We start from the raw sequence: 26,829 nt of genomic DNA, 5'->3' as shown, positions 1-26,829 counted from the left end.
CTTGGATTGACCTGAGGTAGATTGGAGTGGGGCAAATTGCACCAATTTGCCCCACTCCAGTACAGAACAGAGGGACTGGGGTGAGGTGGATGGGAGTGGAGTGGGATAGATTGGATTGAGCTGGATTTGGGTTGAATTGGATTGGTGTGGAGTGGATTGGAGTGAGGGTGATTGTGGTTGATTAGAGTAGGGTGGATTAGAGTGAGGTGAATTGGACTGCAGTGGGACGGATTGGACTGCAGTGGGGTGGATTGGAGTGGCAAAGATTGAAGTGGGGCAGATTGGAGGGGACAAATTTGTTTTGGTTTGGAGTGGGGCAGATTGTTTTAGATTAGAGAGGGGCAGAATATTTTGGAGTGGGGTAGAATTGAGTAGGCTGATTGTTTTGGATTGGATTGGTGCAGATTGGAGTGGAGCGGATTCTATTGGGTAGGAGTGGGGAAGCTTCTTTTGGGTAGGAGGGGGGGCAGATAGCTTTGGATTGGAGTGGGAAAGATTGCTTTGGATTGACGTGGTTCCGATTGTTTTGGATTGAAGGGGCGGGTTCAAGTAGGGCAGATTCTTTTGGATTGGTGTGGCACAGTTAGCATTGGAGTGGGGCAGATTGCTTTGGCTTGATGTGGGGCATATTGCTTTGGGGAAGATTGCTTTGGATTGGAGTGGGGTGGATTGTTTTGGATTGGAGTGGGGCAGATTGTTTTGGATTGGAGTGGGGCAGATTGTTTTGGATTGGAGTGGGGCAGATTGTATTGGAGTGAGGCAGATTGCTTTGGACTGGAGTAGGGCAGATTGCTTTGGATTGGAGTAGGGCAGATTGTTTTGGATTGGAGTGGGGCAGATTGCTTTGGATTGAAGTGGGCTAGATTGGAGTTGGACAGATTTTCTTCATTCGAGTGGGGCAAATAGTAATGGGGCAGCTGTTCTTTTGGATTGGCGTGGGGCACATTGTTTTGGATTGGCGTGGGGCACATTGTTTTAGATTAGAGTGGGGCACATTGTTTTGGACTAGAGTGGGGCACATTGTTCTGGATTAGATTAGGACAGATTGTTTTGGATTGGAATAGAGTAGATGGTTTTGGATTGGAGTGGGGCAGATTGTTTTGGATTGAAGTTTGCCAGATTGGAGTGGGACAGATTTGTTTCATTGAAGTGGGGCAGATTGTAGTTAGGCAGATTTGTTTTGGATTGGAGTGGAGCAAATTGTTTTGGGTTTGAGTGGGGCAGATTGAAGTGGGGCAGATTGTTTTGGATTGCAGTGGGGCAGATTGTTTTGGTTTGGAGTGGGGTAGATTGGAGTAGGTTGGATTGGGTGGATTATTTTGGATTTGGAGTGGTGCAGATTGTTTTGGATTGAAGTGGGCAGATTGGAGTAGGGCAGATTGTTTTGGATTGGAGTGGGGCAGTTGTTTAGGACTAAAATGAAAAATATTCTGTTGAGGAGGATTGGAATGTGGCAGATTGGAATGGGGCAGATTGAAGTGGTGCAGATTGTTTGGATTGGTGTGAGGCAGATTGTTGTGGATTGGTGCGAGGAAGATTGTTGTGGCTTGGTGTGGGGCAGATTGTTGTGGATTGAAGGCTGGCAGATTGTTTTGGATTGGGGTAGGGCAGATTGAAGTTGGGTAAATTGGAGTGGGTGGATTGTTTTGGATTGGAGTGGGGCACATTTGAGTGGGGCAAATTATTTTGGATAGGAGTGGGGCAGATTGCCTTTAATTGGAGTGGGGCAGATTGGAGTAGGGCAGATTGTTTTGGATTGGAGTGGAGCAGATTGTTTTGGACTAGGGTGAAAAAGATTCTAGTGAGGTGGATTAGAGTGTGACAGATTTGAATGGGGCAGATTGTTTTGGATTTAAGTGGGGCAGATTTGTTTGGTTTGGCGTGGGGAAGATTATTTTGGATTGGTGTGAAGCAGATTGTTGCGGATTGGAGTGGGGCAGATTGTTATGGATTTGAGCAGGGCAGATTGTCTTGTTTTGGAGGGGGCAGATTGTCTTGTTTTTGGGCGGGCAGATTGTTTTGGATTGGCAGAGGCAGACTGGAATGACTGGAGTGTGGTGGACTGGATTGGGATGAGTAGGTTTGGGTGTGAGTGGATTGGATTGGGTTGGTGTTGGGTGGATTGGATTGAGTGTGGTGGATTGGTCTGAGGTGAAATGGAGTAGATTGAGTAGGGCAGTTGGGAGTGGGGTGGATTGGTGTGTACTGCACAGTTATGTGTTAAAGCATTATTTTGGTAATTACACATAAGAAACAATGTTGCTTTCCAGTATTTAGAACAAGATAAATGGCATATTTTGAGAACAGCCTCCACGAGCAAAAAGAAAACAAGAGTGCAAAGTAACAAAAAAAGATTTGCCAATCTAAAAGAAAAGAGTTAACTATAGAAAATGAAACTTTGCTATTTTGTTTATCCTGCTGGGTACGTTTTTGGCATTCACATGCCTTCTGTGTGCATTACAAGTTAAAAAGAACAAAATAATACCTCAATCACGTCAGGAGCAGCAGACAGGCACTGATTGAAGTTAAATCAATCAGTGCTTGGTCACTGCTCCATGGAAAGGAAAGGAAATAATGCTAGACCTGCAGTGACTAATTATGAGGCTGTAAAGAGGAGTGCCAGGCCAGGCAACAAATGATGAGCATCAGGCATGCTCCAAGTAATTTTTTTTGTTTACAAGAGTGTCTCATAAGCGAGACGCATGCGCTAGTGCATTCTATTGCAGGCTCAACCCTAAAAATGTGGAATGTATATTATGTGTTCAATACTAAAAGTATGATAACTCTCAGCATCAACCTTGTGTTTGGATGGTAAATAAGCTCAATTTAACAGACCACAAGTGGCTGACCTGAAGCCTCTTCATTTGGCCTCAGCCCAAATCGTAAGTTGCATATGCGTTTGGTGGACATGCACGGTTCCATAAAAGCTGATGAGGTAATAGTTGTTGATAACCACAAACAACATTATTATTAAGCTATATCTTTGGGGTAGGTACAAAATATAAACCACGAAAGTATGTGTGTGGTATTCAGTGTATGTTCAGGACTGGAGAAAAGGTTTTCCCTAGTAACTTAGCTACTTTCAAATTGAGGTTAGCGGGCACCATTTTGAATGCAATGGGATAATGCAAAAAGTGGTGACACCATCCTTTTCTTAGAGGAGGGGATTTGGAAATGATTTAGAGGCACTACATGAGCAGGACTTCGGAGTAATTAGGGAGAAAATATTATAGATGAATACATTACAGTCTGAACTTGGGGGCTCAAAGGTCTATCAAATAGTCAAAAATAGCGAAACTAGAGATGTCTATGATGTGACTTCGAACCTCAAGGTGAAAACATCCTGTAATACACTTTATACCCGGCTATAATTTTATGTTATGTATGACCCTAAAATTATCTGTCCCTGTTTTCAACTACTAAGTAGGTGCAGAGGAGTAATGGGGAGCCATACATAACATGTCATCCTCTGTTCTGTGTCTAAAATGTAAATTTACCTATTATCACAGTCTATATTTCTATCGAGCCCCCACTTAATCAGCCCCCTTTTGCATCTCCTGATTACCATCAATGACATAGGGATTTGCATATTTTGGTTCACTGTACTGAAACAAGAATACCAAGCTTCTGTAGTCAAAATCCAGATTGACTGACATATATTGATTTATTTAATTTAAAAGGTATATGACCTGAGATCTCCAGCTGAGTCCCTGAACACCTCCCCTGGATGTTCCCTCTCTTCTGAAGGTTGTGGTACTGAGAGCTCCTCTACCTGTGGGCATCATGGCACTTGTCTAGGAGGGCAGGATTCCTTCCATTGTCTTTGCCAACCAGGATTCTCCGGAAAGCAGTGTGATGAAGGTAGAGAATTAACCACCTGAACTATTTGTTCTTAACTTGAATTTATGTATTTTTGGTATTTCTGTAGTGGTATCCTATGTAGAGAATAATAGAGGGCTTTATATCAATGAGAGATTAAGTGATAATGCAAGTTCACATACCTCTAGTGGAGTTTGACAAACTTTATGTTAAGCATTTGTTACGTTACAAAAATATGTTGCAGTATTAGCTTCTCTATCAACCTGCATACTAATTCAAACAGTTGTACCCTAAGGATCTCTATGACATTAACTACACTGGAAAGGAAATGTTGAGAGTCACCTCACACTAAAAGAAATGCCCTGAGGAATATGAGGTGATTTCATTATTATGGTATATTGTTATATATCTCTTTTTTGTTTGTGTGCATTCTTGTGATGCGTCTTGGGTCCAGCTAATTATGATCCTGTTAAAAAAAAGGATAAAATAGTTTTTCAATAGATGTCTCAATGTGGGATAAGCCAGAGTTGCTATCTGGCTTGGTTACCTCTGAACCCAGAAATGTTTACTCATCTCAAGAGCCTGTTCATGCAGGGCTCTAAACGCAAGCAGGGTGTTTCTGATTTCAATTAGGAAATATTGTGAAATATCATAAGACAAATATAAACAGTTTATAGATCAAGGTGTGGCAAAGGCTGAAAATGGAAGACCTTTGATCCATCAGCTGTTTGCCATTGTTTCATTTGCTGTCACTATATTTTTTATTCACATGAGCACAACTTATTAGTAAATACTTGAATGAAAGGTTGGTCCATCTTCTCTTCCAGTAGCCTGGATAAATCATTCTGGCAGCAATGGCTCAGTGAGATGTTGTACATGCCCCCATGCATGCACCACTGTAGACTGGGTATAGGATTGGAGGTCAGATATGGGTCACACAGTTTCTCTCCGGGAACTGCAGCTTAGTCGGGGCTCCATGAGAGAGTTCACTCCCTAGAGAACAATGGCAGTGAGGGGTGGAGAGGGCTGACGGTAGTAGCATTTTGGCCTGCTGACATACTGGAGCAGGTTGCAATCTGCTCTGTGGACATGGAGCAATTACCACCTTGTAAATGGTTGTTTGAATAGTAAAAATAGGCCTCAAGTGGTGCATCACGATTCTTTCCTCAAAAGTATTGAGTTAGTTTCCAACAATATCACAAAGGCACAAGAGGAAATGTATAGGCATTAAACTTCACTGATCAAATCCTTGGGAGATCCCAAAGACTCTTAATACATAGAAACCTACAGAAGCTTGTAGTCTCTTAAAAGGGTAGATAATGCTTAACAATATATTCCTTTTTACATGCATTTTCCCTTACTAAGGCTTGCTTCATTGAGCAGTCAATCAAATTTGGTAGCAGTGAAAGTGGAAGGCGCTGTCAGTAGGGATCTGACTGTGGAACAGAGCATGCCAAGGCCGAAGAGTGTGGACTCCCTGAAGCACTCCCATTCTGCAATGGAGCCCGCGATTGAAGGGCTACTGGAATTCCAAGAATGCATAGTACACTCTTTGATTAAGATGGAAACACAGATCAAAGATGTAGAGGCTGCTAGCGGAGGGTGGGGTTGAACACTCCTGCAGAGCTGGATGATGACAGTGTTTTGAACATGTTCACTGGTCTTCTTTATGCTAAAAAAGCAAGAGAAACCTGGAGTTGTGCTTATTCATAGGGTCCACAGATTACCTTCTAAGAGGCTGTTTACAAAGCCCCTGGCAATCTCTGTTCAGGCAAAGGCAAGAGATTGTTGTCAAATCAGAGTTAGAAGATCTGCTGCAACTCCACAGAACTGAGGTGTTTCTCCCATGGAAATATGTGGGATTACCAGAGGAATCAGGACAGAATTACTGATTCCCCTGGTAATTCCTCCATTTCTGGAGAAATTCAAAGTCCCTCTTGTAATCCCTGTTAACTTTCCTGTGTTACCACTACTCCCCATTATCGTTATATTTGGGGCAGATTTAATAAGGGAAAAAACAGTGATGAGAGCATACGACTCCTGAAAGTAAAGAAGAGATTGAAAGCAGAGTGATGTTACTTCTGAAAGAGCTGTTGTTGCCACCTGGCCATTATTTTACCCGCCTGCTTGACTTGTAAAGTGGAGGGCCAAGTGCTGTGTCACTTTTCTTTTCACAACAACATTGAATTTGTGGCAAACATTGTCACAGAAGCGCAAGAGGAATAAACAGGGGCAGATTCCCTTTTTAATCCTCACCAATCTTAATATGTGCAAGATCCCAAAAGCCTGTTCCCTCAGGTAATTCTTCATTTCTCATGGAAACTTTAGCATCCTGCATTTAAACTCAATTAAATCCACTGCCTGACTTACCGGTAGTACCCATTATTGTTAATGCTGCGGATTAAGATAAAACGGGAGAGATAATGGTGACCTCATAATGAGACCCTAGACTCCTGATGATAAAGAAGAAAGGGAAGCATGGTGATGTTACTTCTGAAAGGACCTAAAGAAAGGGAAAGAATTGCTAGTTATAACAATAGAGAAGGAAATATGCAGGTTGAAGGATATTGATGTTCCTTTATCTGTAACAAAGATGGTTTCACTGGCAGACCCACAATCTTATCTTCTTGCATGCATCCTTATACTTCAAGAAGATCGTTAAGAACAGGTTCACTGTCTTTCCTGACTGAACCAGCTTTTACAGTGTTATGTTTGGGGGCTATGGTGTTCTCCTCTAGGCCCCAAACTTTGTAATAATATGTTCGATGGCATCTGTCGCTGTAGATACACATGGTATGCATGAGCGCTCGCCATCTGGTGTTGGGTCGGAGTGTTACAAGTTGTTTTTCTTCGAAGAAGTGTTTTCGAGTCACGGGACCGAGTGACTCCACCTTCTGTGCTCATTGCGCATGGGCGTCGACTCCATCTTCGATTGTTTTCTTTCCGCCATCGGGTTCGGACGTGTTCATGTCGCTCCGAGTTTCGGAACGGAAAGATAGCTGCAGACGGAAGATTTTCGACGGTATCGTTGCGATCCGGTTAGAGATAGACACATACGACGACGCGTTGAACATCGAAGCGCTTCGGTGCCCTTCGGGGTAGATTTCGGCACCCCGTCGGGGCCTAGTCGGCCCGACCGCGTGGAGGACAACGCCGATGGATCGGACCCCGTTTCGATTCTGCCCCGAATGCCACAACAAATATCCTTATACGGACCTGCACTCGGTCTGTAATCTGTGCCTGTCACCCGAGCACAGTGAAGAATCCTGCGAGGCCTGTCGGGCGTTCCGGTCCCGAAAAACTCTGCGCGACCGTCGAGCGAGAAGACTGCAGATGGCGTCCACGCCAAAAGAGCGTCGACAGTTCGAGACAGAAGAAGAACAGGAGGAATCCTTTTCCATCCAGGATTCAGACTCCGACGAGCTACACTCTACAAGAACTGTGAGTAAGACGTCGAGATCAAACCTTAAAAAAGGAAAGAAGGCCCAGGGGACGCCACTGCCAACCGGCCATGGCTCCACCCAAATTCTCGGTGACCAACAATCGGCACCGAAAAAGGCCCATTCAGTGTCGAGATCGTCCGACTTCGGTCGAGACACCGGCACGCAGCCTCCTCGGGACCGAGAGAGTGCTAAACAGAAGCATCGACACCGAGAGTTCGGTGTCGACACCGATCGACGCCGAGACAGTGGCGCCGAAGACCATAGAGGCCAAGAATTTTCGGCACAGAAAAAGAGGAAGGTTACCTCGGAGCCGAAAAAACAATTGACAGGGCTTTCGGAGCCGAAAAAAGCGACACCAGACCCTGTTTCCGGCTCCTATACCGAAGAGCATTCTATGTCTTCTCAAATGAAGAAACATAGATTTGAACAAGAACTGCAATCCACTGACGTGGATCACACGCAAAAGCGTATCTTTATTCAGCAGGGGACTGGGAAGATCAGTACCCTTCCACCTGTCAAACGAAAGAGAACGCTTCAGTTTACTCCTCAGCAACAAACAACACAAAAGGTAACACCTCCTCCCTCGCCTCCACCTGTAACTCCGGCTTCGCCAACTTACACCCCATCACATTCGCCAGCTCACACCGCCATGAGCCACGACGACCAAGATCAGGATGCGTGGGACTTGTACGACGCACCAGTGTCTGATAACAGCCCAGACACATACCCAACTAGGCCATCACCACCGGAAGACAGCACAGCCTACTCACAAGTGGTGGCTAGAGCAGCTCTATTCCATAATGTGGAACTACACTCGGAACAAGTAGAGGATGATTTTTTATTTAACACCCTCTCCTCAACCCACAGCTCCTACCAAAGCCTGCCGATGCTCCCAGGCATGCTACGCCATGCAAAGGACATTTTCAAGGAGCCAGTTAAAAGTAGGGCAGTGACGCCTAGGGTGGACAAAAAGTATAAGGCGCCTCCTACGGACCCTGTCTTCATCACCTCTCAGCTGCCACCAGACTCTGTGGTGGTAGGGGCTGCCAGAAAACGGGCAAACTCACACACTTCTGGGGATGCACCTCCCCCAGATAAAGAAAGTAGGAAGTTCGATGCAGCCGGGAAGAGGGTTGCTGTCCAAGCAGCAAACCAGTGGCGCATCGCAAATTCACAAGCGCTGCTAGCGCGATACGACAGAGCCCACTGGGATGAGATGCAGCATCTCATTGAACATCTCCCAAAAGATCTGCAAAAAAGAGCAAAACAGGTTGTTGAGGAGGGTCAAAACATTTCCAACAATCAAATACGCTCCTCCATGGATGCAGCAGACACGGCCGCAAGAACCATTAATACGTCGGTTACCATCCGTAGGCACGCATGGCTCAGAACGTCTGGATTCAAGCCAGAAATTCAGCAGGCAGTGCTTAACATGCCAGTAAACGAGAAACTTCTGTTCGGTCCGGAGGTCGACACAGCTATAGAAAAGCTCAAGAAGGACACTGACACTGCCAAGGCCATGGGCGCACTCTACTCCCCGCAGAGCAGAGGATCTTATAACACCTTCCGCAAAACACCTTTTAGAGGAGGGTTTCGGGGTCAGGCCACACAAGCTAGCACCTCACAGTCCGCACCGCCCACCTACCAGGGACAGTACAGGGGAGGTTTTCGGGGCCAGTATAGAGGGGGGCAATTTCCTAGGAATAGAGGAAGATTTCAAAGCCCCAAAACCACTACCAACAAGCAGTGACTCACACGTCACTCACCCCTCCCACACAACACCAGTGGGGGGGAGGATACATCAATATTACGAAGCATGGGACAAAATAACTACAGATACATGGGTCCTAGCAATTATCCAACATGGTTATTGCATAGAATTCATGCAATTCCCTCCAGACATACCACCAAAATCACAAAATTTATCAAAATACCATTCACAACTTCTAGAGATAGAAGTTCAAGCACTACTGCAAAAAAATGCAATAGAATTAGTACCAAGCACACAAATAAACACAGGAGTTTATTCACTGTACTTCTTGATACCAAAAAAGGACGAAACACTGAGACCAATTCTAGACCTCAGGGTAGTAAACACATTCATCAAATCAGACCACTTTCACATGGTCACACTACAAGAAGTGTTACCATTGCTCAGAAAACACGACTACATGACAACCCTAGACCTCAAGGACGCATATTTCCATATACCAATCCATCAATCACACAGGAAATATCTAAGGTTTGTATTCAAAGGAATACATTACCAATTCAAAGTATTGCCTTTTGGTTTAACAACCGCTCCAAGAGTATTCACAAAGTGCCTAGCAGTAGTCGCTGCACACATCAGAAGGCAGCAAATACATGTGTTCCCGTATCTAGACGACTGGCTAATCAAAACCAGTTCGCTCACACAATGCTCAAACCACACAAATCAAGTCATACAAACCCTCTACAATTTAGGGTTCACCGTCAACTTTGCAAAATCAGACATTCTGCCAAGCAAAGTACAGCAATATCTAGGAGCCATAATAGACACGACAAAAGGAGTAGCAACGCCAACTCCACAAAGGATCCACAATTTCAACAGGGTCATTCAACACATGTCTCCAAACCAAACAATACAAGCAAGAACAATACTACAGCTCCTAGGCATGATGTCCTCATGCATAGCCATTGTCCCAAACGCAAGACTGCACATGAGGCCCTTACAACAGTGCCTAGCCTCACAGTGGTCTCAAGCACAGGGTCACCTTCTAGATCTGGTGTTGCTAGACCGCCAAACTTACCTATCGCTTCTATGGTGGAACAGTATAAATTTAAACATAGGGCGGCCTTTCCAAGACCCAGTGCCACAGTACGTAATAACAACAGATGCTTCCATGACAGGGTGGGGAGCACATCTCAATCAACACAACATAAGAGGACAATGGAACATACATCAAACAAAACTGCATATAAATCATCTAGAGTTATTAGCAGTTTTTCAAGCACTAAAAGCTTTCCAACCAATCATAACCCACAAATACATCCTTGTCAAAACAGACAACATGACAACGATGTATTATCTAAACAAACAAGGAGGAACACATTCAACGCAGTTAAGCTTGTTAGCTCAAAAAATATGGAAGTGGGCAGTCCACCATCAAATTGGTCTAATAGCACAGTTTATTCCGGGGATCCAGAATCAGCTGGCAGACAATCTCTCTCGAGATCACCAGCAAGTCCACGAATGGGAAATCCACCCACAAATTCTGAACACCTACTTCACACTCTGGGGAACACCACAAATAGACTTATTTGCAACAAAAGAGAACGCAAAATGCCAAAACTTCGCGTCCAGATACCCACACAAGCAATCCCAAGGCAATGCCCTATGGATGAACTGGTCAGGAATATTTGCTTACGCTTTTCCTCCTCTCCCTCTCCTTCCTTACCTAGTAAACAAATTGAGTCAAAACAAACTCAAACTCATTTTAATAGCACCAACGTGGGCAAGACAACCCTGGTACACAACACTGCTAGATCTGTCTGTAGTACCACACATCAAACTGCCCAACAAACCAGATCTGTTAACGCAACACAACCAACAGATCAGACACCCGGACCCAGCATCGCTGAATCTAGCAATCTGGCTCCTGAAATCCTAGAATTCGGACACTTACAACTTAGCCAAGAGTGTATGGAAGTCATAAAGCAGGCCAGAAGGCCATCCACTAGACACTGCTACGCAAGTAAGTGGAAAAGATTTGTTTGGTACTGCCATCATAATCAGATACAACCACTAGAGGCAACTCCAAAACATATAGTAAATTACTTGCTCCATTTACAAAAAGCAAAGCTAGCCTTCTCTTCTATTAAAATACACCTTGCAGCAATATCTGCATACCTGCAAACTACATATTCAACTTCCTTGTATAGGATACCAGTTATCAAAGCATTCATAGAAGGGCTTAAAAGAATTATACCACCAAGAACACCACCTGTTCCTTCATGGAACCTAAACGTGGTTCTAACAAGACTCATGGGCCCACCCTTCGAACCCATGCACTCTTGCGGAATACAATTCCTCACCTGGAAAGTTGCCTTTCTCATCGCCATTACATCTCTAAGAAGAGTAAGTGAAATTCAAGCGTTCACAACACAAGAGCCTTTTATACAAATACATAAAAATAAGGTCGTCCTACGACCTAATCCAAAATTTTTACCAAAAGTTATTTCTCCATTCCATCTAAATCAAACGGTAGAATTACCAGTATTCTTCCCACAGCCAGATTCTGTGGCTGAAAGAGCACTACATACATTAGATGTCAAAAGAGCATTAATGTACTACATTGACAGAACGAAGAACATCAGAAAAACTAAACAGCTATTTATTGCATTCCAAAAACCTCATGCAGGTAACCCAATATCAAAACAAGGTATAGCCAGATGGATAGTTAAATGCATCCAAATCTGCTACCTTAAAGCAAAAAGACAACTGCCCATTACTCCCAGGGCACATTCAACAAGGAAAAAAGGTGCTTCAATGGCCTTTTTAGGAAACATCCCAATGCAAGAAATATGTAAGGCAGCCACATGGTCTACGCCTCACACATTCACCAAACACTACTGTATAGATGTGCTATCCGCACAACAAGCTACAGTAGGTCAAGCTGTATTAAGAACTCTATTTCAGACAACTTCTACTCCTACAGGCTAAACCACCGCTTATGGGGAACTAACTGCTTACTAGTCTATGCATACCATGTGTATCTACAGCGACAGATGCCATCGAACTGAAAATGTCACTTACCCAGTGTACATCTGTTCGTGGCATCAGTCGCTGAGATTCACATGGACCCACCCACCTCCCCGGAAGCCTGTAGCAGTTCAGAAGTTACCTTCAATTTTGTACATTTGTATATATATTACTTAATCCTTTAATAGGTACATACTTACATTTTTCATTGCGCGGGCACTATTACTATAGTACAACTCCTACCTCACCCTCTGCGGGGAAAACAATCGAAGATGGAGTCGACGCCCATGCGCAATGAGCACAGAAGGTGGAGTCACTCGGTCCCGTGACTCGAAAACACTTCTTCGAAGAAAAACAACTTGTAACACTCCGACCCAACACCAGATGGCGAGCGCTCATGCATACCATGTGAATCTCAGCGACTGATGCCACGAACAGATGTACACTGGGTAAGTGACATTTTCATTCTGTTTCTTAACACATTCAACTTGGTACCCAAGGAATCTACCTCCAGCAAGCAGTGAGAAATTAATAGGGATGACGTTAATAGGTGGCCAATGTGCAAATAACTGATTGACAGACTGCCTAAGCTTCAGCTTGGAAAAACGCTTTGCCACTAGGGGAACTCAGCTTATCAACTGCGCCTGCAAGATCCTTGAATGCCAAACCATATCTATTGGAAACCATCTGGTGAATTCATCTACTTCAAATTTTGATTGTGTTTGAGTGTTACGTATTAGGCCCCAAAACAATCAGAAAGCCATTGATAAAGGTGAAGCTTAGTAGACTGCAGCAGATACCATGGCACAGCTCCCCTGCATGTCTGATTTGGGAAGCTGAAATTCCTAGTGAGAGGTAGGATCCAGATACAGGAAAACAATCAACTGGTCCCTGTAAGTATATATGGAAGGGGGGTTGCCAGAATGACTCCCAGAAGTAGAAACCCTTTCTCCATCAGAATCTAATTAACTAAGCAAGCATCCAGAGCTGCCTCTTCCCTGCAGGAAGAGTAATCTTCCAGGTAATGGTGGTAGCAAGCTCCTACAGTGTGGAGAAACCACACCAAATGAGCTAAAATCTTCATGAATCTGTGGTATATTTCAGCCCTAAGGCACAGTACCTCAAACTGAAAGTGAAAGCCAAGGAATGTAAACTTCAACAAGCATTTGTTTCAGCTTTCTTCCTAATTGTGCTGGTATACAGCCTCTAGGGCTAGTACATTCAAGATCTTCACGATGTGTAAGAAATGCTTTCAAGAGAGTCCATCTGGAAATGTACCGCTCGTACAAACACATTGACCCTTTTTTTTATTACTCTGTTTTTATTGAGTTTGGAAAACATAATCAACTAGAAGAATACAGTGCAGTGCATATCAATGCGAGATACTGCAGTATCGTTATGTCACATTACTGGAGGACAGCGTTAACATAATTCTAAAACAAGGGTCGATAGCAGCCACTGTGCCAGAATTTTGCCTCAAACACCTCCCGGCGAGGATCCACCTGAAACCAGCCATTACATTTATTGTGAAGAACATAGACATACCTCACCCATAGTTGGTCGTCACCTATCAAATTGATTCAAGGTGTACCCCTACATCCCTCATCATCCGTGCTTCCTGCAGAACTTAAATCCTCCACTCCAGTGAACCGTTCCAATAGCTCTCCCCAAGCAACCACGTCTATCAGTGCCCCCTCCTCCCTACGTGTCAGCCGCATATATTGTTCCTCAGCCACACCCCATTCCATTAAATCTCAAATCCAGCAGGGAATGGAAGGATTCCGAGCACTCATCCAGCCAATGGCCACCCTGCGCTTGGCTAACACCAGAGTCAGCTGTGTGAGCTTATATGGGATATTCCTGCCCTGCGGTCTCCGCACTACACCTAAAAGGCATGTCAATGGCGTTGCTTCCAGCCCCAATCCCGAACCCTCCTCAAATCTCCCAACCACTTCCCGCCATAAGTTGTGCACCATCCTGTGGGACCAAGCTAAGTGCAGGAAGGAGGCACCAAAAGCGCCATACCTGGGACACCCTGCTCCTTGTCCTGGATCAATCTTATTGAGTCGGCTAGGTGTGAGGTATGTCCTATGCACAAAATTGAAGTGTAACAGTTTAAACCTATTGTTCAATGACACCGTGCGCACCAACGACAACGCCATTTCTCAGTCAGCTTCCTCTATGTGGTCCCTCAGTTCATGCTCCCACGCCCTATGCACCACACTTATCGAGCCTGGATGATCATCCCGAAGGGCTTTGTAGAACTGAGTGAACAAGTGAGTCCCCCTCGCCCCAATTAATCAGTCCATTCAACACCGCTGAAGCCAGCGGGGCCACCAGAAAACAACACCAGATCTTACGAGCCACACTCTCCATTTTTGCAAATTGCAAGAACTGCCCGGGGCCCAGAACGAACGAGTCCCGATCATCAATGAAGGAGATAAACTCACCATTGGGGTATAAGTCTCCTACCAATTCAAATCCTCCCAGCCTCCAACCCTCCAAGGACATCAGACTGTCCATGTCCCTGAAAGGTGTTAAGTCCCATATCCTCAATTCTTTGTCAAACGGGGCCCTTCGTAGCACTTTGTTAATGGCCTGTTCCCAGATCCAGGCAGTGGTTTTGACCAAATAGGGGACGGCAGATTCAGACCGACCACCCGACATCAATAGATGGGCCAACATCTGTCTACCCAGCATTCCTGCAAGCAATCTCTTCTCCCAATTGTCTGTTTCAGTCATCCACTTTGCAGCGTGTTGTAGATGCGCTGCATAATAATAATGTCTACTATTGGGAATCGCCAGCCCTCCCACCTCCAGATCCCTTTGCAACACGGGCAATGCCACCCTACTACATCGCCCAGTCTACACCAATAAAATCAGCACACTATCTAGACACGGGAGAGCCGAGCGGATAACGGAAACAGAGAGTTTTGAACCAAGCTAAGACTCTTAGGGCCAGATGTAGCAAAGGGTTTGCGAGTCGCAGACGGCGAAAAACGCCGCTTGCGAGGCGCAAAAGCCCCTCTGCTATGCAGAAATGCATTTTGCGAGTCGGATCCGACTCGCAAAATGCATTTCCGACTTGCAAATAGGAAGGGGTGTTCCCTTCCTATTTGCGACTCGCAATGCTATTCAATTTCATTTGCGACCGCGAAAGGGGTCACAAATGAAATCGCAGTTACCATCCACTTGAAGTGGATGGTAACCCAGTCGCAAACGGGAAGGGGTCCCCATGGGACCCCTTCCCCTTTGTGACTGGGATTTTTTATTTTTTTTCAGAGCAGGCAGTGGTCCAATGGACCACTACCTGCCCTGAAAAAAACCGAAACTAAAGGTTTCGGGTTTTTTTTTCCAAGTGCAGCTCGTTTTCCTTTAAGGAAAACGGGCTGCAGATGGAAAAAAAAACAACTGCTTTATTAAAAAGCAGTCACGGACATGGTGGTCTGCTGACTCCAGCAGGCCACCATCCCCGTGAGTGCCCATTCTTGCAATGGGGTCGCAAACTGCGACCCACCTCATTAATATTAATGAGGTGGGTCTTTGCGACCCCATTGCGAGTTGCAGAAGGTGTCTGAGACACCTTTCTGCATAGCAAATTGCGACTTGCAATTTGCGAGTCGCACGGACTCGCAAATTGCAAGTCGCAATTTGCTTTGTTGCTACATCTGGCCCTTAGCTACAGCTGCCCTCCCCATCACAGAAAGAGGTAATCTGTTCCAGAATGAGACCGAACGCTCCAGGCCGGTAACTACTCATTCTACGTTGTGTTTTTCGTGCACCACCGCAGTGTAAGTGACCCAGATACCAGAAGTTCTCAATCTCCCACCTGAAACCTAACCTCAGCAAATCCTCAGGAGGCACGCCGTAGAGTGACCCCAAGGGAAACTGGAGTGACTTTTCCTAGTTGCTGGCGTGCTCAGGCCATCTCCAGTATGGTGCTGCGGCAGGAGCGCCGGCGTGGGGCGTGGTGTATTGTTCCATGGTGTTCCCTGCGATGCTACCACCTGCCGGTGTCACCCCTTCCCGCAGCGGACCAGGAACCAAACGATATCCTGGTGAGGTGGTAAAAGTACCTGGAGATTACAGCACCACAAGATAAGGCACCAGGCTCCGCTACTCCCTTGGCCAAGGGACACCGCCGTGCGCAGTCTCCCAGCAGGTAGCCCCACACTCGGGGGATCCGATCACCCCCGGAAGCTCCTCTCAGGGAGCCCAGTGCCCCTGGTCCCAGAGAGCCCATGACTAGGCCCCGGGCAGAATACCAGGAAACCAATTCTTCCACTCGATACGCGGGCGTTCCCCACCAGGTTGTACCTCAGTCCTCTCAGCCGCTCTCCCGGCCGCTCCTCCCAGCACTTTCTCGGCCAGTCCACCGCCTGTTCCCCGGGCTCCCACAATCTTCCGTCTCCCCGGGTCGGCCACCAGCCCGACTGGGTCCACCCGACAGCGCAGGTCCACGCTGCTCAGTTCTTCGCTCGGGCACCCAGCGGGACGCCTCGAGCCCGATGCCGCTCCAGGCTAGGCAGCAAGGCCACACACCTCCGGGGGCTGGCCGACCAGTGACTCCACTGGGGGGAGCAAAACCCCCCGTAGAAAAGTGCCAGAATGTGCAAAGGAGGCAGCAGGCCGCCGCCTCCTCCCAGCGCCGATCAGCCGCGGCCCTGGTGAGGCCCACTGACGCAGACCCGAGTGCCGGGAATCGTAGCTCCAAAAACAGGGCTGTATCTTACCGATACACTTGGGCACCGTCCCGTTATGCGGGGGTGCCAGTCGTCCCAGGCACCCCAGGATCTGTGAAGGATTTAGCCAGGATGGCAGGAGCTCACTAGGAGCGCGCCCCCCCCGGCCATCTTGCTCGGCCACAACCCCCACATTGACCCTTTTTAGATTTTATTCATCAGAAGCCTTCTGGTGACCTTCAATGTGTTGTAGCACAGTCCCATACACTTTCACATTCAGGGATCTTAGGAAATAACCTTTTTAGGAGGTTTTAAGCCCCTAGCTACTGGGCCTGTTGTTCAAGCTGGTTGGACGGCCAGGGCTCAGGAACATGCCTAAATATGACAGCTTCAAAGAAAACTTTATTTTGTAACCATTTCAAATTATTTAAAGCAGCCACTAGTCTAACATGGAGGTTTATCAGATCCTTCATAAACAGTTGATTTCACCCCTTACTTGGATTGATGCAGACAAACTACTATTATACCCATGAGTATGTGGTAGTGAACTTTACCCACCTGATGCATGGGCAGCCTGAAAGTAGGAGAAAGCTGAAATAGGTACTCATGTGCTGGGATGGGATTTGGAAGGAGGTAAATCTATTTGTTCTTTGACCACCTCATCACGAAAGCTATAAGTCTAAATATCCTTTTTGGTTCTAGTTAACGGACAAGAGCATCACTCTGGCCACCATACTGGAGGAAGGGCAGCATGAAGAAGATGATAGATAACAGTATAAATAGCCAGGAACTGTACTTCTCAACTTCCTTACTCCCCCGTCTCATCCAGGGGATTTTGCTCATTTAGGACTTTAGCCTAGTTATTCCTTCATATCATCAGCAAAGGACTAATCCATTGCACAGTACTCTTACCAGTGTTTCTAGTGGGAGGCCAAAGGGGCCAGTGTCCCAGATCATTGGTCCTCCCGACGTACTCCACCAACACATCTGTTGAATGTACCAGGGAGTGACACATAAATACAGTACTCCTTCCCACATACATTAATTTGTCCAGCTACCTTTCCTTAAAAGCAGTGTTGTTTGCTTAAAATGTTTAAATCTGACTTTGTATATAGATGTATCTGTATATTCATATGTTCGATGGCATGTGTAGCTGCAGATACACATGCTGTGCATTATTCTGCCATCTAGTGTTGGGCTCGGAGTGTTACAAGTTGTTTTTCTTCGAAGAAGTCTTTTTGAGTCACAAGACCGAGGGACTCCTCCCTTTCGGCTCCATTGCGCATGGGCGTCGACTCCATCTTAGATTGTTTTCTTTCCGCCATTGGGTTCGGACGTGTTCCTCTTCGCTCCATATTTCGGTTCGGAAAAGTTAGTTAATTATCGGAAAATTTGACGGTATTGTTTGCACTCGGTACCGGGTTAGTGCTAGCACATCGACACCGAAGAAAGAAGTGCTCCGGCGGCCCTTCGGGGCTTCCACTCCTCGGCGGGGCCTGGTCGGCAGACCGCGTCCATCTTCAAACCTCATGGACCGGACCCCCTTCCGCTTCTGCCCCAACTGCCACACAAAGTATCCTTATACAGACCAACACTTGGTCTGTAATCTGTGTTTGTCCCCAGAACACAAAGAGGATACTTGCGAGGCCTGTCGGGCATTTCGATCCAAGAAACACTGCGAGATCGAAGAGCTCGAAGACTCCAGATGGCGTCGACTCCGGCCGGGCACATCGATGTCGAAGAAGAGGAGAGATTCTCCATTCGAGACTCGGACGAGTCCGAGAGCGAGCAGCCGAAGACGCAGCAAACCTTGAGTAAACCAGCCCCGGCAAAAACTCACTCCAAAATAATGAAGGCCAAGGGGACGCCACCGCCAACAGGCCATGGCTTAACCCGAAAACACGGTGACCAAACATCGTCACCGAAAAAGGCCTCCCAGCAGCCAAAGACATCCGACTCCGGTTGAGATACCGGCTCCGACCAAACTCGACACCGAGAGTTCGGCACCCCAAAAGTCAAAAAGGTTTCTTCGGAGCCGAAAAAGACTGTCGAAAAGACTTCGGTGCCGAAACATGCGGCCTCGGAACCGAAACCAGGCTCCTATACAGAAGAACAAGGCCTTTCAACTCAATTACAAGGTCATAGATTTGAACAAGAACTGGGCATGGGAGAGCCAGACCATACCCAGAGTAGGTTGCATATACAAAAGGACACAGGGAAAATCCGGACTCTTCCTCCAATAAAGATGAAGCGCAAGCTCGCTTTCCAAGAAACGGAAATGCAGCCAAAAGCAAAAGTGGCTAAAGAAAAGACACCACCACGGTTCTCGCCACAGCAATCGCCACCACATTCGCCACATCTGTCCCCGGTAGCAACACCCCCAATGATGCAGTCACCAACACACACGGGGATGACCCAAGATGACCCAGATGCATGGGATTTGTATGATGCACCGGTCTCAGACAATAGTCCTGATTGCTACCCGGCAAGGCCGTCACCACCCGAGGACAGCACTGCATACATGCAGGTGGTTTCAAGGGCAGCTACATTCCATAATGTAGCATTGCATGCAGAGCCCATAGAGGACCACCTTTTGTTTAACACCCTGTCATCTACTTAGAGCCAATACCAAAGTTTGCCAATGCTGCCAGGCATGTTAAAACACGCCAAACAAGTGTTTCAGGACCCAGTAAAAGGCAGAGCCATCACGCCTAGGGTGGAGAAGAAATATAAATCTCCCCCTACTGACCCTGTATATATCACACAACAATTAACTCCTGATTCGGTGGTAGTGGGAGCAGCCCGGAAAAGGGCAAACTCCCAAACCTCAGGAGACGCACCACCGCCCGACAAGGAAAGTCGGAAATTCGATGCAGCAGGCAAGAGGGTGGCAGCACAGGCAGCCAATCAATGGCGAATTACTAATTCTCAAGCTCTACTGGCTCGATACGACAGGGCACATTGGGATGAAATGCAACATCTCATTCAACACCTTCCCAAAGAGTTCCAGAAACGTGCCCAACAGGTTGTTGAGGAGGGCCAAACTATCTCAAACAACCAAATAAGGTCGGCTATGGACTCAGCAGACACGGCGGCAAGGACAGTAAACACGGCGGCAAGGACAGTAAACACGGCAGTAACCATTTGTAGACACGCATGGTTACGGACCTCTGGATTTAAGCCGGAAATCCAGCAGGCTGTGCTGAATATGCCTTTCAACGAACAACAATTGTTTGGGCCGGAGGTGGATACGGCAGTAGAAAAACTGAAAAAATATATGGACACGGCCAAAGCCATGGGCGTGCTCTACTCCCACAGAGCAGAGGCACTTTTAGGAAGCCGCACTTTAGAGGGGGGTTTCGTGCCCAAACCACAGAGTCTTCCACCTCACAAGTCAGACCCACATATCAGGGCCAGTATCAGAGAGGAGGGTTTCGAGGACAATATAGGGCTGGACAGTTCCCTAAAACAAGAGGGAAATTCCAGAGCCCAAAAACCCCCCAAACCAAACAGTGACTTCAATGTCACAAACCCCCACCACGCAACACCAGTGGGGGGGAGACTTACAGATTATTACCACAACTGGGAACACATAACTAGGACGCGTGGGTCCTAGCCATTATCCAACATGGTAATTGCATAGAATTCCTACATTTGCCACCAGATGTGCCTCCAAGAGCACACAATATGTCCAAACAACACTTAGACCTGTTACAACTAGAGGTCCAAGCATTGTTACAAAAAGAAGCAATAGAATTAGTACCCATCCATCAAAAAGGAACAGGTGTTTACTCCCTGTATTTCCTAATTCCAAAGAAGGACAAAACACTGAGACCCATATTAGGCCGCAGAACATTTAATCTTTACATCAAATCAGATCACTTTCACATGGTGACACTTCAAGACGTGAGTCCCTTGCTCAAACAACAGGACTACATGTCAACATTAGATCTCAAGGATGCTTATTTCCACATACCCATACATCCTTCCCACAGGAAATACTTAAGGTTTGTAATCCAAGGCGTGCATTACCAATTCAAAGTGTTACCATTCGGCATAACAACAGCCCCAAGAGTATTCACAAAATGCCTTGCAGCAGTAGCCTCTAACATCAGGAGACAGCACATGCACGTATTCCCTTACTTAGACGATTGGTTAATAAAAACCAGCACTCAGCAACAGTGTCTTCTACACAAAAAATACGTCATAGAAACCCTACACAAACTAGGGTTCTCTCTAAACTACCAAAAATCACATCTACAACCGTGTCAAATACAACAATACTTAGGAGCAACAATCAACACACAAAAGGGGATTGCCACTCCAAGTCCACAAAGGGTACAAGCCTTCCAAAATGTAATAATAAACATGTACCCAAACCAACACTATCAAGTGAGGTTTGTAATGAAACTCCTAGGCATGATGTCTTCATGCATAGCCATTGTCCCAAATGCAAGACTACACATGCGGCCCTTACAACAGTGCCTAGCAACACAATGGACACAAGCACAGGGTCAACTTCAAGATCTAGTGTTGATAGACGCCAAACACACTCCTCGCTTCAATGGTGGAATCCTATAAATTTAAACCAAGGGCGGCCATTCCAAGACCCAGTGCCGCAGTACGTGATCACAACAGATGCTTCCATGATGGGTTGGGGAGCACACCTCAATCAGCAGAGTATACAGGGACAATGGGACGTTCAACAAAAGCAACTGCATATAAATCATTTAGAACTGTTAGCAGTGTTTCTAGCATTGAAAGCATTTCAACCGCTAATAGTCCACAAACACATTCTTGTCAAAACAGACAACATGACAACAATGTATTACCTAAACAAACAAGGAGATACATACTCATCACAACTGTGTCTCTTAGCACAAAAGATTTGGCATTGGGCGATTCACAATCACATTTGCCTAATAGCACAGTACATCCCAGGGATTCAAAACCAGTTGGCCGACAATCTCAGTCGAGATCACCAACAGACACACGAATGGGAAATTCATCCCCAGATACTACAAACTTACTTTCTACGCTGGGGAACACCAGAAGTAGACCTATTCGCAACAAAAGAAAACACATAAATTCCAAAACTTCGCGTTCAGGTATGCACACCCTCAGTCCAAGGGCAATGCGTTATGGATGAGTTGGTCAGGGATATTTGCTTACGCTTTCCCCCCTCTCCCACTCCTTCCTTATCTGGTAAACAAATTGAGTCAAAACAAACTCAAACTAATACTAATAGCACCAACCTGGGCTCGCCAACCATGGTATACAACACTACTGGACCTTTCAGTAGTACCTCATATCAAACTACCAAACAGACCAGATCTGTTAACTCAACACAAACAACAGATCAGACACCCGAATCCAGCATCGCTCAATCTAGCAATCTGGCTCCTGAAGTCTTAGAATTTGGACATTTAGACCTTACACAAGAATGTATGGAGGTCATTAAACAAGCTAGAAAACCAACTACATGACATTGTTACGCAAACAAATGGAAAAGATTTGCTTATTACTGCCATAATAATCAAATTCAACCACTACATGCTTCCGCCAAAAACATTGTAAGCTACTTATTACACTCACAAAAATCTAAACTAGCATTTTCTTCCATTAAAATACATCTCACAGCAATATCTGCCTATCTGCAGATTACACATTCAACATCACTCTTTAGAATGCCAGTCATCAAAGCATTTATGGAGGGTTTAAAAAGAATCATACCCCCGAGAACACCACCAGTTCCCTCGTGGAACCTCAATATTGTATTAACACAACTCATGGGTCCACCATTTGAACCCATGCACTCTTGTGAGATGCAATACTTAACCTGGAAAGTAGCCTTCCTAATAGCTATCACATCTCTTAGAAGAGTAAGTGAAATACAAGCATTTACTATACAAGAACCCTTTATACAAATACATAAACATGAAGTGGTTCTCCTCACAAATCCCAAATTCTTACCAAAAGTTATATCACCGTTCCACCTAAACCAAACAGTGGAACTCCCAGTCTTTTTTCCACAACCAGACTCAGTAGCTGAAAGAGCCTTACATACGTTAGACATTTAAAGAGCACTAATGTATTACATTGATAGAACAAAACAATTTCGCAAAACAAAACAATTGTTTGTAGCCTTCCAAAAACCTCATGCAGGAAATCCAATCTCCAAACAAGGCATTGCCAGATGGATAGTGAAATGTATTCAGACCTGTTATAATAAAGCAAAAAGAGATCTACCTATTACACCAGGAAGAAAGGTGCCACAATGGCCTTTCTAGGAAATATACCTATGACAGAAATCTGTAAGGCAGCCACATGGTCTACGCCTCAAACATTCACAAAACATTACTGTGTAGATGTGTTAACACAACAAGCCACAGTAGGATAGGCCGTATTATGAACATTATTTCAGACAACTTTAACTCCTACAGGCTAAGCCACCGCTTTTGGGGAGATAACTGCTTACTAGTCTATGCACAGCATGTGTATCTGCAGCTACACATGCCATCGAACGGAAAATGTCACTTACCCAGTGTACATCTGTTCGTGGCATGGGACGCTGCAGATTCGCATGCGCCCTCCCGCCTCCCCGGGAGCCTGTAGCCGTTGTAAGTTGAGAAAACTTGTACATTTGTAAATATATACTAATTTTATACACATTATGTACATACATACTTACTCCATTGCATGGGCACCTTTACTATATACACAACTCCTACCTCACCCTCTGCAGAGAAAACAATCTAAGATGGAGTCGATGCCCATGCGCAATGGAGCCGAAAGGGAGGAGTCCCTCGGTCTTGTGACTCGAAAAGACTTCTTCGAAGAAAAACAACTTGTAACACTCCGAGCCCAACACTAGATGGCAGGATAATGCACAGCATGTGAATCTGCAGCGTCCCATGCCACGAACAGATGTACACTGGGTAAGTGACATTTTCCATACATGTATTCACATACATACAAAGTCAGATTTAAAGAGTTTAAGCAAACATATATTCACTTAAAAAAGGTTAAAGGTGCATTATAGTTAAGTGAAATTGTTGGCTAAAACATATGTTTTAAACTAACAAAATCAATGAAATTCACCTGTTATAAACGTGTCCGAAAGTAACCATGGACAGTGTTGTCATTAAAGATGTCATTTCAGATGTTGCAGTCTTGTGATCATTAATGTCACAAAGCAAGTCCTGAGTGATGTAATATGGGAGGTAACTTAGCAGTGCATGGCGAGGGCTCGAGTTATAGTTACATTAACTGATAAATTTCAGTGGTTTTGTTTGTTTGAAATTGTATGTTTTAACTGCCATTTTCACCGAACTATAACATCCTTTTAACCCTTGGTTGTTTCAGTAAATTTCTAAGGTTTTGTTCTGTAAAGTGACATATTATTACAATTCCTGACTATGACGTCACTTTAACCTTTGTGTTTTCAGTGAATGTCTGTGTTTAAAAAAAAAATTAAAGTAAGTTGTCTATCACCCAACACACCCAATGAAGGCCATGCGAGGTGGGTGGGTTGGGCGCCCACCGCTGCGCACAGCTGAATATGTCATGTAACAGTATAAATAATGTAATTTTAAGTATGGCAGACCTAATGGCTTTATCAAGGGGTCAGCAGGCATATTGGTTTTATCCAGGGACCAGCATATCAGCATGTATAAAACAGACCTATTGGCTTAGTCATAAATATACCAATAGCTGTAATCAAATGTATACTTGATAAATGGAAACAGTGCAATATTTAATAATAGTAATTATATTTTCATTAAAGCATTATTTAAAATAAGGCACTACACATATCTGAGTCTTTTTTAAAAAATTTCAGGTCACAAAGTGTAGCCACAGAATCAACCACAAGATCCCCCTGCATGTCAGCTGAAGAGCATACAGTTCTAGCTTGGAGTGCTTTAAAACATATAATAAGCTCTCCTGGGAACACAATGACCCAGGAGACTTACTGTGTATTTTATTTTACTGCTGCTGGTAGGCAGTTGTGCTCCTACCAGCCCATCAGAACATTATAAATGTTTAGTGGTGCTCCTACCCCTTCTAGGGGCACTAACAAGATCCACAATTATTATTAAAAAACACTTGTAGGGCATTATGGTGCTCTATTTGCACAGAGCAGTTAAAAATAAAATAATTATTTCTATACTTTTTTCATTATTTTTTGGGTGCCCATTCTGGGGTCTAAAAACAAGGCTAGGAAGGGGGGACACCTGCTCCTTCTCTTAAACAAAACACACAAAAAAGCACTGAAATACTCCGGGCCCTGGTCCACCTGGAGTGCGGAGGCAGGTTCACATTTATAAAGGACAAGCGCCAGTATTTCTTTTTTTAATTAAGGTGTTGGCTTGGGGTGGGGGATGCCCTGCCCCTCTATGTATTTTTTAAAACCTTTTTCAGGAATAGAGGAATGAGTTCCAGAGTCCTAAAATGGTTGCTGCCACATCTTTGTTAATCTGGTGACAGCCAATCAGATCATATCTTTTGATCTGTTAGATTCACAGATCCTCCTCAAATATTTGGAACCTTGAGTTTTCAATAACCACTGGATGGATTTAAAGCACATTGTAAAAAGCATACTTTCTGGATCATGATCTAGCTTTCTGCCAACCTTGTTGTAATTCCATTTAGTTGTTTTGGCTGTAGCTCGGTCTAATTTTCCTAAGGAAAATTGTATTGGGAAATACACGTTTGGGACCACCACCTTTGATGCTTCTGGACCAGCTTGACTGATCACCCCGAAGTGGATGCACTTTTTTGTTTTTGTTTTGTGAAGAATTGTCAAACCGCACTGAAGTTATTAGCAAACCAAAATATGTTTTTCCTATGGAAACTTGGTCCTAATGATAACTTCCCAGAGGTAACCGCCATTGGGGTGGGGTGTTTATTATGTATAAATAGAATACAGCAGCCAGCCAGGGCAAAAATCTGGATCCCAAAGGATACAATAAGTCACAAGAAAATGTAATATCCAAGAAAGAAGTGACAAGGGGATCTCTGTGATTTCTTCTGACATGATGCTGTCTGCCAAGATGCGTATCAAGACATACAGTCGTAGCGACAAGGAACCAAAGCCAGAAGAAATCCTTCTGTATTTCACAATGATACCAACATTTCCAATTAAAGAGTTTTCAAAAATACTTACCTGCCCTTGAAAGTGTGCATGCTCAAAATTGCTGTGTAGCGAAGAACATTCACTGCCACTGTGAGTTCCAAGTTGAATATAGCCATGGTGCGAGGACTTTAAAATATCAACTCATACCAAGATGGCTACTGTGTCTGGGCCCACTTCTTACTTCCACAAAGGAGAAATGGCAGGCGAGCAAAGGAACTGGTCAAGTAACTGTATCAATCCCCAAAGCCCTGCCGTGGTGTTAGCCAGAAGATCTGAAAAATTAAAATCAAAGGACCCAAGCCACGCAACACGCCTAGGTCCTTTAGAGGTCGTTGCGCTGTAGAAATAAGTAGCATCATTAACATTCTTCTTCTCATTATTAATAATGATAGTAATACTATGAATAGCAATGAACTATTTCTTTTTACCCATATATTACCAACCTTGATGTTTTTTTGCCACATTTCCTAGTTCCCGGAGAATACTCCTTTGGGATGGCTAGTCACATTCGGTATAGGCTTCCTGCCACCATCTCAGCTCGCAAGACCCTTTTTCAGGCGATGATCAGGACGCGGCAGCCCAACAGCTATATCATGAGTCTATCTTCTCGAGGCCAGACTGACCAAATCACGTTTCAGGTAAGGCACAAAGGAATTGATTTCCTGCATCCTGGAGGCTGACTTAGGGAACATAATGGCTTTATGCTTGTTAACACACAAGAGTGTGAGAATTGCTGTCACCTTCTGGGGTTGGCTTGACATTACAATTTCTGAGAAATCACTCACCTGTTCGCACACCAATTTCTAGGAAAGAAATTTATAAAACATGAGAAGAGCGGTCATCGTCAATGGTATTTCCCAAAAACTCCTTGTTTATCTAATCAGTTATCTGGAAATAAATACTTTTACATAAATAACTGAAATTCATTGTTGAAATAACCGAATTGCTTTGTTTTGATATACATGTTTACAATGTATATAGTGCTACACTATTTTAAATATCAATGCT

At 44.9% G+C, this 26,829-nt stretch overlaps 1 protein-coding gene across 1 annotated transcript in view; it reads left to right on the top strand.

The window, feature by feature from the left end:
• Window positions 1–26,829, top strand: part of LOC138268205 (neural-cadherin-like) — a 506,556-nt gene that overhangs the window by 448,456 nt on the left and 31,271 nt on the right. The window contains exons 27-28 of the mRNA XM_069217644.1: window positions 3,681–3,861; window positions 26,293–26,459. Of these exons, the coding sequence (XP_069073745.1) occupies window positions 3,681–3,861; window positions 26,293–26,459 (348 nt within the window). The remainder of the gene's footprint in view (window positions 1–3,680; window positions 3,862–26,292; window positions 26,460–26,829) is intronic.

This window comes from Pleurodeles waltl, chromosome 12, assembly GCF_031143425.1.
Source record: "Pleurodeles waltl isolate 20211129_DDA chromosome 12, aPleWal1.hap1.20221129, whole genome shotgun sequence".
NCBI classification, from domain to species: Eukaryota; Metazoa; Chordata; class Amphibia; order Caudata; family Salamandridae; genus Pleurodeles; species Pleurodeles waltl.
This window is presented reverse-complemented; position numbering and strand designations above follow the sequence as displayed.